The sequence below is a fragment of the Malaclemys terrapin genome, chromosome 11, assembly GCF_027887155.1.
Source record: "Malaclemys terrapin pileata isolate rMalTer1 chromosome 11, rMalTer1.hap1, whole genome shotgun sequence".
In the NCBI taxonomy this organism is placed as follows: Eukaryota; Metazoa; Chordata; order Testudines; family Emydidae; genus Malaclemys; species Malaclemys terrapin.
In genome coordinates, this window is record NC_071515.1 from 5,412,059 (window position 1) to 5,429,020 (window position 16,962).

General features: G+C 47.0%; 1 protein-coding gene across 1 annotated transcript; it reads right to left on the reverse strand.

The window, feature by feature from the left end:
• Positions 1-913: 913 nt before the first annotated feature.
• Positions 914-12,817, reverse strand: ACKR3 (atypical chemokine receptor 3). Its single transcript, XM_054043913.1, has 2 exons — positions 12,674-12,817; positions 914-3,090 (listed from the first exon to the last, which is right to left on the reverse strand). The coding sequence occupies exon 2, from the start codon at positions 3,061-3,063 to the stop codon at positions 1,969-1,971; it is 1,095 nt and encodes a 364-aa protein (XP_053899888.1). The 5' UTR covers positions 3,064-3,090; positions 12,674-12,817; the 3' UTR covers positions 914-1,968.
• Between the last annotated feature and the right edge of the window lie 4,145 nt (positions 12,818-16,962).

The window sequence follows — 16,962 nt, forward strand, 5'->3', positions numbered from 1 at the left end:
CCTGGCAAAGGAGTAAAGAAACGTTGTGATGCCATGAGCGTCAGTGGCTCTCCTTGGTTGGCTGACTTTGGCCCCATGGTTTGCAAATTTGATGTTGCAAGTACTTACCTTGGAAGCTGGTTGGGGTAAGGAGCGCCTTTTTGTTCTGTTTGTACAGCCCCTAGCACAATGGGGTACCGGTACATGACTAGCCTCTTAGGTACAATGGTGATACAAATAATAATAAAGGAAGCCATAAAGTGAGTTAAAAATAGTTGGACTGTCAGAAGGAAGCTTGCAAACCTCTGAATTCTAGAGCAATGAAATAGCAAGGGACTAAGCCTAGTTTATGTCAAATCTTATTGCTTTATTACACTCTCCAAGTTTTGTTCTGTATGTGTATTCAATCTCAGGATCCTGTCTTTACCTTAAAAGCTGACTCATCTGCTAAATAGATTGTTCAAAAGCCCACTCCCATCCACACCATTGCTTTTCCCCCTTAGCAAATCCCATTTGACATTTTGACATTCCTCTTTAAATTGTTTGTCAGCCATTAGCATACAAAATATATATATATATATAGTGTGTGTGTGTGTGTGTGTGTGCGTGTATGTATATGTGTGTGTATATACACACACACACACACACATACCTCTACCTCGATATAACGCTGTCCTCGGGAGCCAAAAAAATCTTACCGCATTATAGATGAAACCGCATTATATCGAACTTGCTTTGATCCGCAGGAGTGCGCAGACACACCCCCCCGCCCCCCCGGAGCACTGCTTTATTGCGTTATATCAGAATTTGTGTTATATCGGGTCACGTTATATCGGGATAGAGGTGTATATAAAGGTGACAGGTCTGCATCAAAGAAAATAAAAGGGTTAGTTGAAAAAAAAAAAAAAGAAAAAGAGAAGAAGTTAAACCACTGTTGTGTATTTTTCCAGATCTTTATTTTTAAAAAAATAACTTACAAATAGAGAGGACTCTTGGAAATAAGGTCATTCATTTTGTGCATAAGGATACTGCCTGGTGAAACACAGAAATAGGAGTTAACCTGACTCTTACATTACTGTTAATTTTAATATGATGTCAAACTATATCACAAAGAGTCCTGTGGCACCTTATAGACTAATAGACGTATTGGAGCATAAGCTTTCGTGGGTGAATACCCACTTCATCAGACATACAAAGTGGGTATTCACCCACGAAAGCTTATGCTCCAATACATCTGTTAGTCTATAAGGTGCCACAGGACTCTGTCGCTTTTTACAGATCCAGACTAACATGGCTACCCCTCTGATACTTGAAACTATATCACAGTACTGTACATACAGCTTATTTCCATACATATAGGTATACACCATAACATAAAGCTATTGTAAATAAAATGTGCCAGCCAAAGTAGAGACACACATAATATACATCATCTCCAGACAGCTATTAATGTCATCCTTTGTCATTCATTTTGACTACAACTGGACTATCTAACATTCAGACTACAGCACTCTGGATACAATTATCAGCAATATACTTCAAATACATGATAAAAATATATTTAAACTTTCAAAGACATTTGTATAAGATACACCAACAGCCAGAAAATAAAGTCTTGGGTTTTTAAATACAACACGCTATATATATCTATATCTATAGAACACATATACAATGAAACCAAGAGAGGGTCTCCTTTACACATGGGAAAAAAAGTCTATCCTGAAGACGTGATATCCGTGGTACACAATGGCTTTGTTTACTACAAATTCTCCCCCATTTGCATAGAATTTGCACCCTGGTCTCGTTCCAGAAAGTCTGGATTAGCTAGCAGTAGATAAAACAAAACACATTAAAATAAATGCATGATTTTGGTTTGCTCCAAACTCTAAATTTAAATTATGGTTCTTTATTTCTCTTCCAAGCTGTGAATTCACGCCCCATCAGAGACAAGTATGAAATGGTCCAAGAGGAGTCTTTAGGGAGTGATAATCATTTGGCATTTTGCTCCAGAGCAGAGTACTCAGCTTCGGATACTCTGGAAGCATCAATAAGTTTGGTGAGGCCTGTTTTGGCCGAGTACTTGAAAATAAAGGCTTTCATGAGCTCGTATCTGTAATTTCGGTTGATGAAGCTGTAGAGTATGGGGTTGACGCAACAATGGATGAGGGAGAAACACTGGGTGACGTGAAGAGCCGCATACAGAAAGTTCTCCATTTGACAACTGAAGGGTATAAAATGAAGGACCGAGAAGATGTCGAGCAGGACGACCACGTGGTAGGGCAGCCAGCAGACAAGAAACACAACAACATAAGAGAAAATGATCTTCCCATTGCTCTTCCTTTCTTGGTCACTGGAGGAAGAGATGGTCCTTGCAAGGAGAAAATAAAAAAGGGCAATGATGGGAAAAGGAATGGCAAAGCCCAACACAACAGAGATGAGCTCCATGCCAACTAGCCACTCTTTGAAGCTCTCCTCTGGATAGAGAGGGCGGCAGTAAGTTTCATTGTTTGAAGAGACGGTCTTCAGGTAATAGGTGTCTGGGAGAGAGACACAGAAGGCAAGAAGCCACACAAAGATGCAGATGAAGCGTCGGATGATCTTCTTCTTGCAGTTACTGGAATTGGTGAAGTAGGCAACTGAGAGGTAGCGGTCCACACTCATACATGCCAGGAAGAAGATGCTCCCAAACAAGTTGATGGAAAATATAAGGTGAGTGATCTTGCATGTGATTTCTCCCATGTGCCATTGGTTATGCTGGACAAGGGAGACCACCCAGACTGGAAGGGTGATGACAACGCACAGGTCGGCGATGGCTAGATTGAAGATGTAGAGGTGGGTTTCATAACCAGTCGCTTTGGCCTGGAGATTGACCCAGACAACCACCGAGTTGGCCACCAGCCCTATCACAAAGATAAAGATGTAGAAGATAGAGAGGCTGTACAGTAAGACACTTTTATTAAGTGTGCTAGGGCATGAGAGTGTGTCCACAATGATGCAGTCTCCATTGTTGCACGTCCAGTTGCTATCAGAGAAATTTCCCACATCCAGAAGATCGAGGATGGAAGTCAAGTCAATTGCACTCATGGCCAGTCAATTTGGAATCCAAATAACCTAAAACCAATATAAGAATAAAAAGAAAATATCTTGGTTAGCAAGGGTTAAGAGTTCTCTGCTACCATCCTTGTATCAAAACACTTGTGCTATCACTCTGAGAACATTTTGTCCATTGGATGCTTTGTTTAAATTGTGTCGTATCCTCATAAACTACTTTCAGTTAAAGAGAAAAGGAGAGCAAACTGGGACTGAGGAACACAAAACAAAACTCATCTGGTCTGCAAAAGAGAAACAACATTGGCTTTTTGTGTGCTTTTTTATTCGTCTGTGTGTGACATCATCAGGTTGGCTGTAGTCCCTGGGTGTGAAATCCACAAAGTACCCCATGGCCAAATAAATGTCACGCGACTGAATCTGTCTTCTGCAACATAAAAGATGATGCTATCGCTTTTAGCAGGGAAATCTTTAAGCCATTTTAGCTGCACTCCCTCAAGCCTAGTAGAATTGCTCTGGCTGAGAGAGTACTGTAACACAGTTACCACAGGTTCTGTTAAGCATCACATCAAGTACAGCTCCAGGTGCATTAAACAGAAGTGTTCACCTAAGACCTTTGTACTCCCCTCCCAATTTCAAATTTCAATCCAGGCCCCCCTCAATTACATATAATGAAGCATTCCTCTGTGTTTAACCATCAGGATGCAGCATTGAGAGAATTGGAGCCTTACTGTTGTGTAACGTAGAGCGGCAGGACTGCTTTTTCTTTTTTAGACGAGATCTTGGACTTAAGAATACGCCCTCACCCCAGCTGCTAAAACTCAGCCTCTCTCTCAGCACCGCACACTTTCTATTTATGTGCTTTATTATTATTGTTGCGTCAACAGTTCCTCCGTCTGCAGAGTGGATAAAGAGGTGAGCTACTTGTTACGTGTATTGCCAGCAGAAGGATGGGACCCACAGAATGTTACAGCTTCCCACAAAATCCAGGACACATTGTGGCAGTTACTGCCACGCGTCGGGAGTGGCGAACAGCCCTGTGGACGGTACAATACCACCCACAGCAGCCAGTCAGCCTTTCTAAGACCTTGTCTATGTGATGGCTGCCAACGTGGCTGACAATATCAGGGACTGAACCAGGAATCTCAGGAGATAAAAGTATGAGTAGCTATAGCATGCGCTAAAAGACCAGGCACAGTAGGTGGGGACTGTAACAGACTCACATCCGTTGAGGATAAGGCAGACAGACATTTAAAATGCCCTGATCAGTGTGTTACATCTACACTACACTTAGATTTAGCCCCAGTTTCAGCCAGGCACCAGTTTTGTTGCACCAATAAAAACAAACCCTTAGTGTAGACAGGCAAAGCCATGATTTGAACCAGTACATTTAATTCTGTTTCAAGGAGTAAATCCTCCTGTAGTTTCCCTGTTCTCCACTAGGGGTTTGCACGGGTGCAGCAATACCAATGGCGGAAATCGGGGCTAATTCCAAGTATAGACAAGACCTTTGGGAGGCTGCTGAAGCCATATATCACCAGCCAGGAACTACACCAATGTGCAGCCAGGAAATGAGTAGGGAAGGGTCGCCACAAGGAGAAGTGAATAGGGATTTAATGAGATGCCCCACGTCTTCAATAGCCCTACTGGATACACTAGCCCTCATCCATCTTTGTGCATATGCAGTAGCGGCAGCAGAAGGCTTGAGGACAAGTTCCTTGGAAGCAAAGGCTTATGTGGGTATAATCCACAGCTCTCCAAAGTGATTATAGATTCTTGCTCTGAGCTCCAAGTTTTATTTGGGGCTTAACATGAAACCATTACGGTTAGTTGCCATGAGTGCAAAGCCAAGACCAAGAGAATCATAGAATATCAGGGTTGGAAGGGACCTCAAGAGGTCATCTAGTCCAACCCCCTGCTCAAAGCAGGACCAATTCCCAACTAAATCATCCCAGCCAGGGCTTTGTCAAGCCGGGCCTTAAAAACCTCCAAGGAAGGAGACTCCACCACCTCCCTAGGTAACGCATTCCAGTGCTTCACCACCCTCCTAGTGAAACAGTTTTTCCTAATATCCAACCTGGACCTCCCCCACTGCAACTTGAGACCATTGCTCCTTGTTCTGTCATCTGCCACCACTGAGAACAGCCGAGCTCCATCCTCTTTGGAACCCCCCTTCAGGTAGTTGAAGGCTGCTATCAAATCCCCCCTTATTCTTCTCTTCTGGAGACTAAACAATCCCAGTTCCCTCAGCCTCTCCTCATAAGTCATGTGCTCCAGACCCCTAATCATTTTTGTTACCCTCTGTTGGACTCTTTCCAATTTTTCCACATCCTTCTTGTAGTGTGGGGCCCAAAACTGGACACAGTATTCCAGATGAGACCTCACCAATGTCGAATAAAGGGAAACGATCACGTTCCTCGATCTGCTGGCAATGCCCCTACTTATACAGCCCAAAATGCCGTTAGCCTTCTTGGCAACAAGAGCACACTGTTGACTCATATCCAGCTTCTCGTCCACTGTGACCCCTAGGTCCTTTTCTGCAGAACTGCTACCTAGCCATTTGGTCCCTAGTCTGTAGCAGTGCATGGGATTCTTCCGTCCTAAGTGCAGGACTCTGCACTTGTCCTTGTTGAACCTCATCAGGGTTTTTTTGGCCCAATCCTCTAATTTGTCTAGGTCCCTCTGTATCCGATCCCTACGCAACTGTGCCTGGGATCAGCCAGAAGGAGTGAGGGGTTAAGGGCAATTGGGACCCTATTCTCCTCTCACTCATTGTGGTTTCACCCCAGTGTACCACCCGTGGGCCTGACTCCCCATGGCCTGCAGTTGTTTATGGTAGTACAAAATGAGGCTGAAACTCTAGCACTGGAGAGAGGGAGCTCTGAGACCCAGTTTGGGAACATCCTATATGCACGTAGCACTGGGGTAAATGGAGAACCAGGCCTGCTGGTTTCAGTGGAGTTACCCCCGCTTTATAAACCAGTGTAACTGAGAACAAGACAAAGGCCTCCATCTTCATTCAGCTGAGTGTGCTCTGAAATCACAGCGCTCCACTGTCACAAGAGAACAGACCCTTTGCAAGCCATGGGAATGCTACGTACCAGCCTGACAAGAGGAAAATGGTACAACCCTCCTAGTGCACTGGAGTAAGTGGTGGGCAAAAATACCTCGGCGGGATTACTGAGGGAGGGCATGCAATGCTGCCCCTCCAGGGTAGGGCAGTAATTAACTGCCACAATCTGGCCCAGACTGTGTGGAAAGTTGTGTTGTTCTGCTGGTCCCTTCACCTTAACGTATAGCTCTTCCCTTTACTCACTCTCCCACTGGGCCAGGCTTTACAAGCAGGCCTCCTGGGCAGGCCCGGAGGGGCGATACACAAGGGGTCAGCAGGATAAGAACTTCCTCCATCTTTGCCTCACTTCATGGTTTTATTTTAGGTTTCCCTTTCCTCTTCTCCCCCTTAGGATAGAACTGTTTTCTGACATTTAGACATCTTGGATTGTTGCCAGGCACAAGGGTTGGGTTTTTTTTACACATACGCAGCCTCTCCCATAAAGGAAAAGGGTGCGGCTGTGACCCACTCCTTCTGCTTTTTGCTGCTGCCTTTGGGGCAATATTAATTTGATTTAAGAAACTGTTGCCACGCCCAAGAAAGCATTTACATGGTAGTCCGCATTTGTGAACAGCCCCCATCTCCCTCTCTCCTCGTTAAAGAAGCTTTTGGATACAGGGGACACTTCAGCGGGGTTTGTGGGGCCTGCTACTTTGCAAGAACTAACAAGGAAAATCAGCCACGCGTGAGATAACATTAGGCTGCTCGAAGCACTACTCTGTTGGGGACTGAAATTGCAAGGAGTGCATGAGGAGAGCCCGGCCCTGCAGGGAGGTAGTTGCTTGCGTACGAAGCGCAGTTCAAGTGGCATGCTCCAGTTTACATGATTAGTGCTAGGCAAGCCCAACAGGGGTACTGCTGTTGAAACAAGCTGAGGAAGAGAGAAGGGAGATAAGGGGAAACAATAACAGAAGAGGGTTAACGGGTCCACTGTCCCTTGGCTGGACACTTAGTGGCGATATTAACGAGAGAGATCACACCCCTATGCAAAGAGTGAACGTGCATATGGACCATCATCCTTCTAGCCCATGGACATTTTGAAGGCAGAGCTGTGGGAGCGAAATGGGCATTGTTAAATAAAAAAGGAACCCGTTGTTTTAAGAAGGACAGCCTTGCTTCAGTAAAATGAGCTGCTTCAGCTCCGGCCCAGTACTGGAGGAACTGCTCTTTGTGGCTAATCAGAGGACAGGATCTTGTTCGAAGAGCTGTATTCTTTGCTGGTTTCCATTCAGTTCTGGGCATGTGCCAAGCTGTAGTGTTTAAATACAAGCTCAGAGAGAAATCTCCTCTGACCTATGCAGCAATGAGGATTTCATCTTCCAGACTCATAATGATCTATAGCAAAAGGAAAAACCCGTCCACTGTGGAAATCAGCGTGTTCGGGTATCCTGGTAGCACTGCTACGGGCACTGTATAGAATGCAAAGACAAGAGTTAGTGCACCTCAGAGAGGCGGTTAGACCTGCCTGGGGAGGAGGGGGCTCTCAGGTGTACTTCCCACTGCCAAAGGCATTCGCTCCCACAGGTGTTACTTGGCCCCTGTAGCGTAACAGCCACAACAAACAAAGAAGCCTGCAAAACACAGTGAGCCAGATCCACCCCCAGAAGTCAATAGCGCTACATCGATTTACACCCTCTGAGGATCTGGCCCAACAAGTCCCACTCACTCTAAAGGCAGAACTCATCCCAGAGCAAGAATGGATTAAAGACGATTCATTCAATGATTCTTCCTTCTCCATTACAAGGAAGGACAGTCCAGTGGTTAGGCACTAGCCTGGGTTCAATCCCTTCCCATGCCCCAGACTTCCGGTGTGTCTTGGGCAAGTCTCTCTGGGCCTCAGTTCCCCCATCTGTACAATGAGGAGAATAGGCCTGGCCTGCCTCTTAGGGGTGTTCTGAGGATAAATGCATTAAAGACTGTGAGGTGCTGTGATGGGGGCCAGATAAGTACCACAGACAGGAGCCGTTGGGTTCAACTTTTCCCAAGTGCTGAGCAACTGGAGCTTCTGCTGACTTCAGCTGCTCAGCAATTCTCAGAACAGGCCACCAGAGTTTTGTAATAACCGCTGTTATTGGCGCAAAGGACAGGGAGAGAGCTCATGCTGACCTCTTGATTTACTCTGACATGAATGTCAGAGGGCACAAGGCAGAGGTTTCCCTGCACTTTGCTCTTACGGCATCTCAGGAGAGGCCGGCCTCTGCTGGAATAAATCACTCATTCTGAGCCCATCTGCCTCGGAGATTTTGCTGAGGATTTCTCAGCCACATCTGCCAAAACTATCCACCTGCGTGCTGTGTGTTTATGAGCCAGCTGCCGAAGATGGGCCAAATCCCTCTCTGGTGTTACGCTATCGAGATCAGGGGAGTTACAACAGCAATGCGTTTGATCCGAGGAGACTAGAAGACTCAGTTAAGACAACACTGGCTTAAAGGCCCATGCCCCAGTGAGTCCCATGTGGAAAAATCAGCATATAAAACCTACTATAGAGAGGCTATCTCATCATCAGCACGAGGGCTGTGAATGGCGTTAACTTTGCACAGGAAATAAAGTCCCCAACAATATCTTAGCCAGGGGACATCTCGGGGAGAGGGCTATAAATAAAAAAGCAGTCTGTTTTCAGCGATCCGTCGTTCCGAGTCAAAATGTTAAAGTTGCAGTTGTCAGCAGGATTATGGGAGAACCTCTCCTTTCATTTTTTTTTTAAACATTTCAAGGCCTCATGGTTGTGGAGAAAAGTTTGAAAATGTGACCCCTGTATGCCCTAGTGCCTCAAAACCCAGAAAGCAAACAGCACCCGACTTTTTTTTTTTAAATCTCATGATTGTTAAGCCAATCGTGTGATTTGAAGGGGGGGGGTCTGACTCATGATTTTTGAAGAGTGGGGATTGGCAATACTGCCCCAATTCATAAGTATTTACCTTTGGGCCACATTTACCCCTTTTGTAAAACTAGCCCCCCTTTCCCCCCCCACACACACTGCTTTGGATGCCTAAAATGCAGACTGGAAGGGCATCACCTGACCTAGGGAGATACATTAATAGTTGAATGAACTGTTGACTTCACAAACAAAGACACTGATCCAAGTTAACTATCAAGGTGAAGACATCATCCTCATACCATTAGGAAGCCTCTAAGGTTACTTGTAAGCAAATGTAATCTAAGACAACTCAAGGCAATGCATGGTGTTAGGTCATCGGGGTCACAGAAAACATACAGCATGACTATTCCCGGGTGAAATGTGTGCAAAAATGGGAGCATAATATCCCTTGAAAGCAGAGAGTTTAAAGTGATCTGAGGACTCTATGGCCACTTGCCAGCACTGAGCCTAGAATAGCAAGCCTGATCTGGTCTGGTGAGGCAGGTGAGCCAAAAACAAGGCAATCTCGACCACTCATTAAATAATGACTCTCGTGATCTTACTGCATGCAAATTAGGGCCGTCCTGTACATCTGGTGAATCTTAGCAGGCCACTAGCCCTTTACTCTGTGTGTGTGAGTACCTCCATGTGTGCATCTATATAAACCCACAGCCCCGTTCAGTGATAAAAGAGCTCCATCCAGAAAGCTGATATGGTCCATTGTGCTCAAATCCCCAACTGGGGAGGAGCTGCTGGAATTGAAATCCTGACAGCTATATTCAGAGATTAGAGCATGCAAAGGCCAGTCTGGCTGTAGTCTGGGATGGGCTGTGTACCCAGAGCTCAGATTCCCATCCAGATTAGTTTCGGGGGTGGGGTTGGAAAAAAGGCCTATCAATCCCTCAGTGAGGCTGACTAAAACCATTTGGCCCTTTCCGGGTTCGGCTTGCTTTTTAGACATGATGGTGGTTTAGCATGGAAGGCTGAGAACGGATGTAACCTGGCATTTAAAGGAACAAGCTGTTTTAAATCAGAGAGATCAGTACAGGAGACGAGAGTAGCTACCCGACCCATCAATATACACTGGACCTCTAACAAAGAGTTGTTCTGAGATTTCTCCAAGCTAACTCTGGTCTGCAGTTCTGCAATCATTCCCACTATCTGTGTCTCAGCCAACCAATTCCAGACAGCTTTACACTCCACTCCCTAGCCCCACCCCTTCTTTCCTCTCGCTCTCTTTCTTTGGGCTGATAAGAACTATCTGCTATGAAAAAGCATTGAGGCAAGGTACTTTTCGCTGTCCTGCTTGATAGGGCAATCTATCGGGAGATGTTATTTGGTGAGTGAGTTACAGTGGTATTGAAAACCATCAGCCATTACTGTATAGGTGTAATATAATTGTGTTACTCCTTCTGGTGTCTTCCCAGGGTCTTTTCTGGTTTGGTGTTTAGGGCCTGATCCTGGGAACACTTATGGAGTCTGACGCCAGCACTATGCTCAGTGGTAGGTGTTCACAGGATCAACCCCTTCACCTGTGAACTCTCAGTGCAGGCACCCTCTCTTGGGAAGTGCCAAGCATGCTGTCAACACTTACCAAACAGCTAAGCTGTTCCCAGTCACACCAGTGGAAATCCACAGGAGATCCATTAACTTCCATGAAGCTACTCTGGATTTACACCAGTGTACAACTGAAAGCAAAACTGGCCTCAGAGTTAACAGGGGCAGGGAGATATTGTTGCAATCACCACCTCTTCGAAGCCAGGGAGAGGGAATGTCTTCTTCTGCCAAATGTTTGCATTGCACCATCAATGCGTCTGACCTTTAAAGTCCCTCTCAGACAAGTGTGGACAGTGGCTATGCATAATCCTTTCGAGAGAGATGCTGGAGCACATATAAGCATCTTAGATACAGTTATGCTGCTCACTTTGCATACCCTGATAGCCTGCGTTCTCTTCCGTTTGTGTTAAACTCGAGCAGCTTCCGCATTCTCTCGATGCATGAAAACAGTTTGACTTTATGCCTGAAACAGTCGCACAAAAAGCTACTGTTCAGAATTTAAAGGCATTTCAAATCCAGAAAGTCGATGGGCCCCCATTAGGAGATATTTATAGATCCTCTGAGGATTGCTGCTAATGGGGCCCTTCTCTCTGTATCGTGTGAATTATTTCATAGAACAACATCATATATCTTTGGGTATGATCAGGCTGGTGGTGGGGAGCGGGGGGGAATTGCTTTTCATGCCACAGGATTCTTTTAGGGGCATGGGGGGACGGCTCCCACACACCCCCAGGTTGGGAGGAATAGTTGGGGTTTGCAACATTATCATTTTACATTTTTGCATCCAATACCTGATGTATTTATTACTCCATCATTTCACCCCCAAAATGGGAAGAGAAGCGCTAACCCTGCTTTAGAAGCCCCGGGGAATGATTTTTCCCTGGAAACATTCCTAAAGTGAAGGATGAATTGCAAAAAGAAAAAAAAAGATATGCTCCCTCTTACGGGCCCGATCCTGCTCCCAGTGGAAGTTTTGCCCACCAGGACTTCCGTGGGAGGAGAATCGGGCCCCCTGCTGGTGAAAAGTTGCGAAGAGGCTCCTGCTTTCTTTGCCAGGCATGCAAATAAAATGCAACGCAACGCACCCTTCCTTCACCCCCACGGTTTGCTTTCAGAAAGGCACAGACACAAAGGCAACATCTGCGTCAGAGAAAGGACAAAAAGGGCCCACTGCTGCCCCTCAATCGTGGCCGAATGCACGTTTTAGGGCATGTCACCAAGCGCCTCCATAAACCCCTTAATGAGGCACTCTCCCGTTTGGACCGCTCATTATTCTGCTTTTTACAGCGGGCTGGGATAACTTTACAACTCCTCATTCCCCCCAGAAGGGACCGTGCATTGCGCATCCACCCCAGGCTGCCTTGAAAGGACTCGTGCAGCCTGTCCACCAAACTCCCCGAGCCCCTCTCAAAGGCTGCGCTCGTGAAAACGGGGGCGTCTGCGGCCAAGGCGGCCGCGCTCCGGTTCATTCGCTTTCTCGCCTCTACGGGGAGGTCAGGGAAGAGTGAAAGACAAAATCAGATGGGCCCTGAGGTCATCAAGAAACAGGACTCGATGTAACCCGGCGATTTGCAGCAGCCGAGGATTGGGGGGAAGGTCAGAGGTTAGCATCAGTTAGGCACCGACGCGACTGCTAACTACCCCGGCAGAAACAGTCAATCGCCCCCGAGCCAGTCCCGGGGAAAGAATCGCGGCTCCCACGCGTGGCACGTTTTACTCGCCCTAAACGACCCAGGCATGTCAGTGATGGGGGGTGGGGGGGGTCTGTCCGCATCCCGATCCTAGGGTTAAGTCTGGGGGTCAGAGCCCAGAGGAGGGGAGCAGGCACTGGAGCAAGATGGGACTCTTTCCAATAATCGAGAATTGAAAACAAAGACACTTGGGAGGATCTCTCCCCCAGGGCAGTGGGTTTGCCCTCCGCCGGGAGCAGGCAACCCCCCAGCCCCATTGAGAGACGGCTGCCCGCGTTTGCAGCTTAACCCTCACGTTAAGGCAACTCTCTAATGCCCCCCACCTTTCCCAGCCTTGGTGAATTTCCCCCCAGAGCAGACACGCGTTCTGCCCCAGGAGCCCCACGCGCTCCCTTTCTCTACAGTGCAGAGCAGAGATCAGTGCCTTACCTACTGGCTGGGCTTTTCCCCTCCGCCTGCCTTCAGACCCGGGTTGCAGAGCAGTTTTCAAGAGACTGAGTACTCTTTCCAGCTGCCTCGCTGTTATATACACCGCAGAAAAGCGCCTCTAGGTGGCAGTTTTGTAAGCAGGTTCCTGCCCAGAATCCTTGGGGCGGGGAGGTGGAAAGTTGAGGCTGGATTGTTGTTTCCTGCCTGGACAGTTCTGCACAATCACCTCCCTGGGAAAGCCGAGTACAGCTGAGGCAGGGTCCTCTGAGTGGGATCTGTCACCTGCATCCTGCTAAAAGCCCCAAAGCCAACATTAGCCCGTCTCCTTCAATTATCAAATATTTGTCTTGTCTTGGGTGTCTATAGATCTTTGATCCCTTTAACAAACACGCACACACGAAAAGGTGTATTTCCTAACTCTGCTGAAGACTTTGATCTTAAGGCCAATTTCTTGAAATCTTCAAAGCCCACTGTATGGTGTGGCTTTTCTAGATTTTTTTTTAATTTGTTTTGACTGATCACCACTTTTGTAGAGTATAAATCACATTTACAGTTTCAGTACAGCCCGAAACACACTTCAGGAAACAGCCTTAAAAAATCTGAAAGATTTGTATTCTTTCATCTGTGAAGAAGCCCAAATTCTAATGTCTAATTCTAATTTATTAATAGTGCTAATGTTCTTTCCCTGGCTGATCTAAGATAAATATTTGTGTTATTGCTGGATATTTGTTTTTCCTGTTCAGAAAATGTTTGGGTTTTTTTTCACATTTTATTCCAAGATACTTCAGCTTAAAAAAAAATCACCTTTCCATTCATAGGAAGCAACAAATTTGGGGACTGGAACCATAATTTCAAGTGCAAAATATTCCAACAAGTGATATTTTTGTGCTTTAATTTTTGATGCCCAATTAGAGACACCTCATATTCAGAGAGTATTCAATGCCCTTCCTCTGAACTTCAGGTCCCTTTCCGGTATCCCAAAATGGGCAACCAAAATCATTAGTCACTTAAAAATTTAGACCAGAGAATCTATAATTTGGCATTTAAAAAAATCAAGCCATGGAAGCTCTTCAGACAAGATGATTGGGATTTTTTTTAACATGACGATAAAAATAAAATTCAAAGCAGTCTTTACTGAGATAACACTTTGTAGGGCTGTTCTGAAATAAACTGCCATCCAATTCTATTTTGGCTCCTAAAAAAAAGCACCCCCCCAAAAAAGTTATTTTTATACATCCACTAAAATTGACAGCAGAGATTGCAAGGTTCAGGCATTATGTGATTAGAAAGCCTCCACCCAGAGGTGCTGGAACAATTTGTATAGTGGGGGTGCTGAGAGCCATTGAACCAAGCTGTAAATCCTGTATATAATGGAAACCACTTCAAGCCAGGGGGTGCAGCAGCACCCCCAACACCCCTAGTTTCTGCACCTATGCCTCCAACATAAGAAAGTAGCAATGGAGAGAGAAAAAGTTTTTACCAGGGGGAAAAAAAAGTTCCAAGTGTTCTCCTGACACCAGAAAATTGTGAACTGATTATACAATAGGAGGCAGTAAACTCACACCCATTCTCCTGCTCCCAGGGCAAGAAAAAATAACACCAGACCAAAGTAAGATAACAAAGTGTAAGACTTGCTAACTCATCTCATCACTGTCCCTGTTACTGAAATGAAAGCACATCATGAAAATGTCCCATTAGGCACCAAAGGCTGCATTTTGCAATGCCCAAGCAAAGTATAAAAAGCCATTTGTATGGATTCAGTTCTACAACTCAGATGAAAACACTGCAACACAGCGTGATGTTTTTCCTTCCTGGGGGTAGATGCTAGGACTAGACAGTAATCTACCTGCCAACAAAGCAGTAATTCCCTTGAGTGAAACTATAAATTGTGCGATGTGAGTACACAACTGCTGCAGCTTGAAAATAGCGCTGAGAGCTAAAAGTGATCTGACTCAGGTATTCACGCAGTCCTATGTATTCCTAAAATAGGCAGAGCAAAATTATGTATTGGCACTTCTCTTTTTTTTCCTAATGCGCCACACACAGCGGGGGAAAGGAAAGTGACGTTCCAAACCTTCTGTATTCTTTCCTCTGTGAAGAAGCCCAAATTCTAATGTCTAATTCTAATTTCTAGTGCTAATGTTCTTTCCCTGGCTGATCTAAGATAAATATTTGTGTTATTGTTGGATATTTGTTTTTCCTGTTCAGAAAATGTTTGGGTTTTGTTTTTCACATTGACACCAGTGCGTTTTTAAAAACACCAGCGTAGATCGGTTTTAGCACCTTTAAACCCTGGGGATGACCACCAGCAGCAAATATATTTTATGGTGTTTCACCCTGTCTACATTAGCGATTAAGAACATTAGCTAAAATCTGTTGGCCAGCGTGTCCTTAAACCAGAATCCATTTTGCTGCTCAAGAAAGAGCCTGAATGAAACCGTCTGCCTTTTAAGAGATTCTCGGGGGGCAGCAGTTACTCCTTCCGAACACACAGAGTGAGAAAGAGACTCTGGTACTTTATGTCATGCCAGAAGGAGCTTTTAAGAAGAGTACCCTAAACAAAAGTCCATGGGAAAGGAAAGCTTATTTACTGTTGTATATACAGGGCCTCTGGCTAAAAACATCCCCATTAACCACTTTTTACTGCCTCTTCCTCTCCCAGCAATCAGGACTCCATAGGGCCACATTCTACTCTCAGCAAGAGGTGGAGTTACTCCAAATTTATACCTGCAGGAGAGCAAAATTTACCCTGTTCCCCACACTCCCAATTCTGATTCGATTCTCCCCTCCACCTCTGCATGTTTAGGGTGGCCAGTGTGGGTGGAGCTGGGGTGGAGCAGTGGGAAGAAACACTGGCCACATAGTATCATCATTAGGGTTGCCAACTTCCTAATTGCCCCGCCCTCTGCCCTAAGGCCCTGCCCCTGCTCACTCCATCCCCCCTCCCTCCATCATTCGCTCTCCCCCACCCTCGCTCACTCACTCATTTTCACCGGGCTGGGGCATGGAGTTGGGGTGCCGGAGAGGGTGAGGGCTCTGGCGAGGTTTGGGCTCTGGGGTGAGGCCGGGAATGAGCGGTTTGGAGTGTGGAAGGGGGCTCTGGGCTGAGGCAAGGTGTTGGGGTGTGGGAGGGGATGAGGGCTCTGGGCCCGGGCTCTGGGGTGGGGCCGGGGATGAGGGGCTTAGGGTGTAGGAGGGGGCCCTAGGCTGAGGGGTTTGGAGTGTGGGAGGGGGCTCAGGGCTGGGGTAGGAGTGCAGGAGGGGGTATGGGCTCTGGTCTGGGGGTTCAGGTGACATGGTGGGGCCAGAAATGAGGGGTTCAGGGTGAGGAAGGGGGCTCAAGGCTGGGATGGGGGTTGGGGTGTTGAAGGGGGGCAGCGTGCAGGCTCTGGGAGAGAGTTTGGGTGTGGGAAGGGGTTCTGAACTGGGGCAGGGGGTTGGGACATAGGAGGGTTTTCGGGGTGCGAGCTCCAGGCAGCACTGACCTCAGGCGGCTCCCGGGAAGCGGTGACATGTCTCTCCGGCTCCTAGGTGGTGGGGCGGCCAGTTGGCTCTGCATGCTGCCCCCGCCCACAGGTGCCACTCCTGCAGCTCCCATTGGCTGTGGTTCCTGGAACTGGATGGACATGTCGCCACTTCCCAGGAGCCGCACGGAGCCGGGCAGGGAGCCTGCCTGCCCCACTGCGCTGCCAGCTGGACTTTTAACAGCCGCCAGGGTCCCTTTTCGACCAGATATTCCAGTCAAAACCGGACAGACACCTGGCAACCCTAGTCATTGTCCCCATTGTCCGATCCTGAGGAAGCCACTCCGCAAGGCCCTGCAGATCAGAAGGAGGTGATGCTGGGGAAATGGCAGAGCCCATGGGCATTGGACCCCTCTGTGGCAGGTTTGGGGGACAGTCACAGTCGAGCACTGTGTGGCCGCATAGAGTCTGAGGGAGCCAGGCTGTAATGAGGCTGTGAGGAGCCGGAGTGTAGTGTGGAGGCACCAGTTCTCTAGGAGGATATCCTTGACCTGCAGGTGTCCCATGATTTCTGCAGAGCCCCTCAGCACACGCAATTAACCCACTGGGTGAGGGGGCAGCCCTACCTCTGCTCCACAGATGGGGCACTTCAGATGAAAGGTGTTTAGTTTCCCTTTCCCTCCCTGGGTTGTTGCTGGAGAGGGCACGGTGGAGCCCGCTAATCTCCAAGGCTCCTATGCAGCAAAGCATTTCAGCACCTGCTTAACTTTGAGCACTTAACTGTTGACTTCAGCAGGTGATTAAGTGCTTTGGGGAATAGGGACG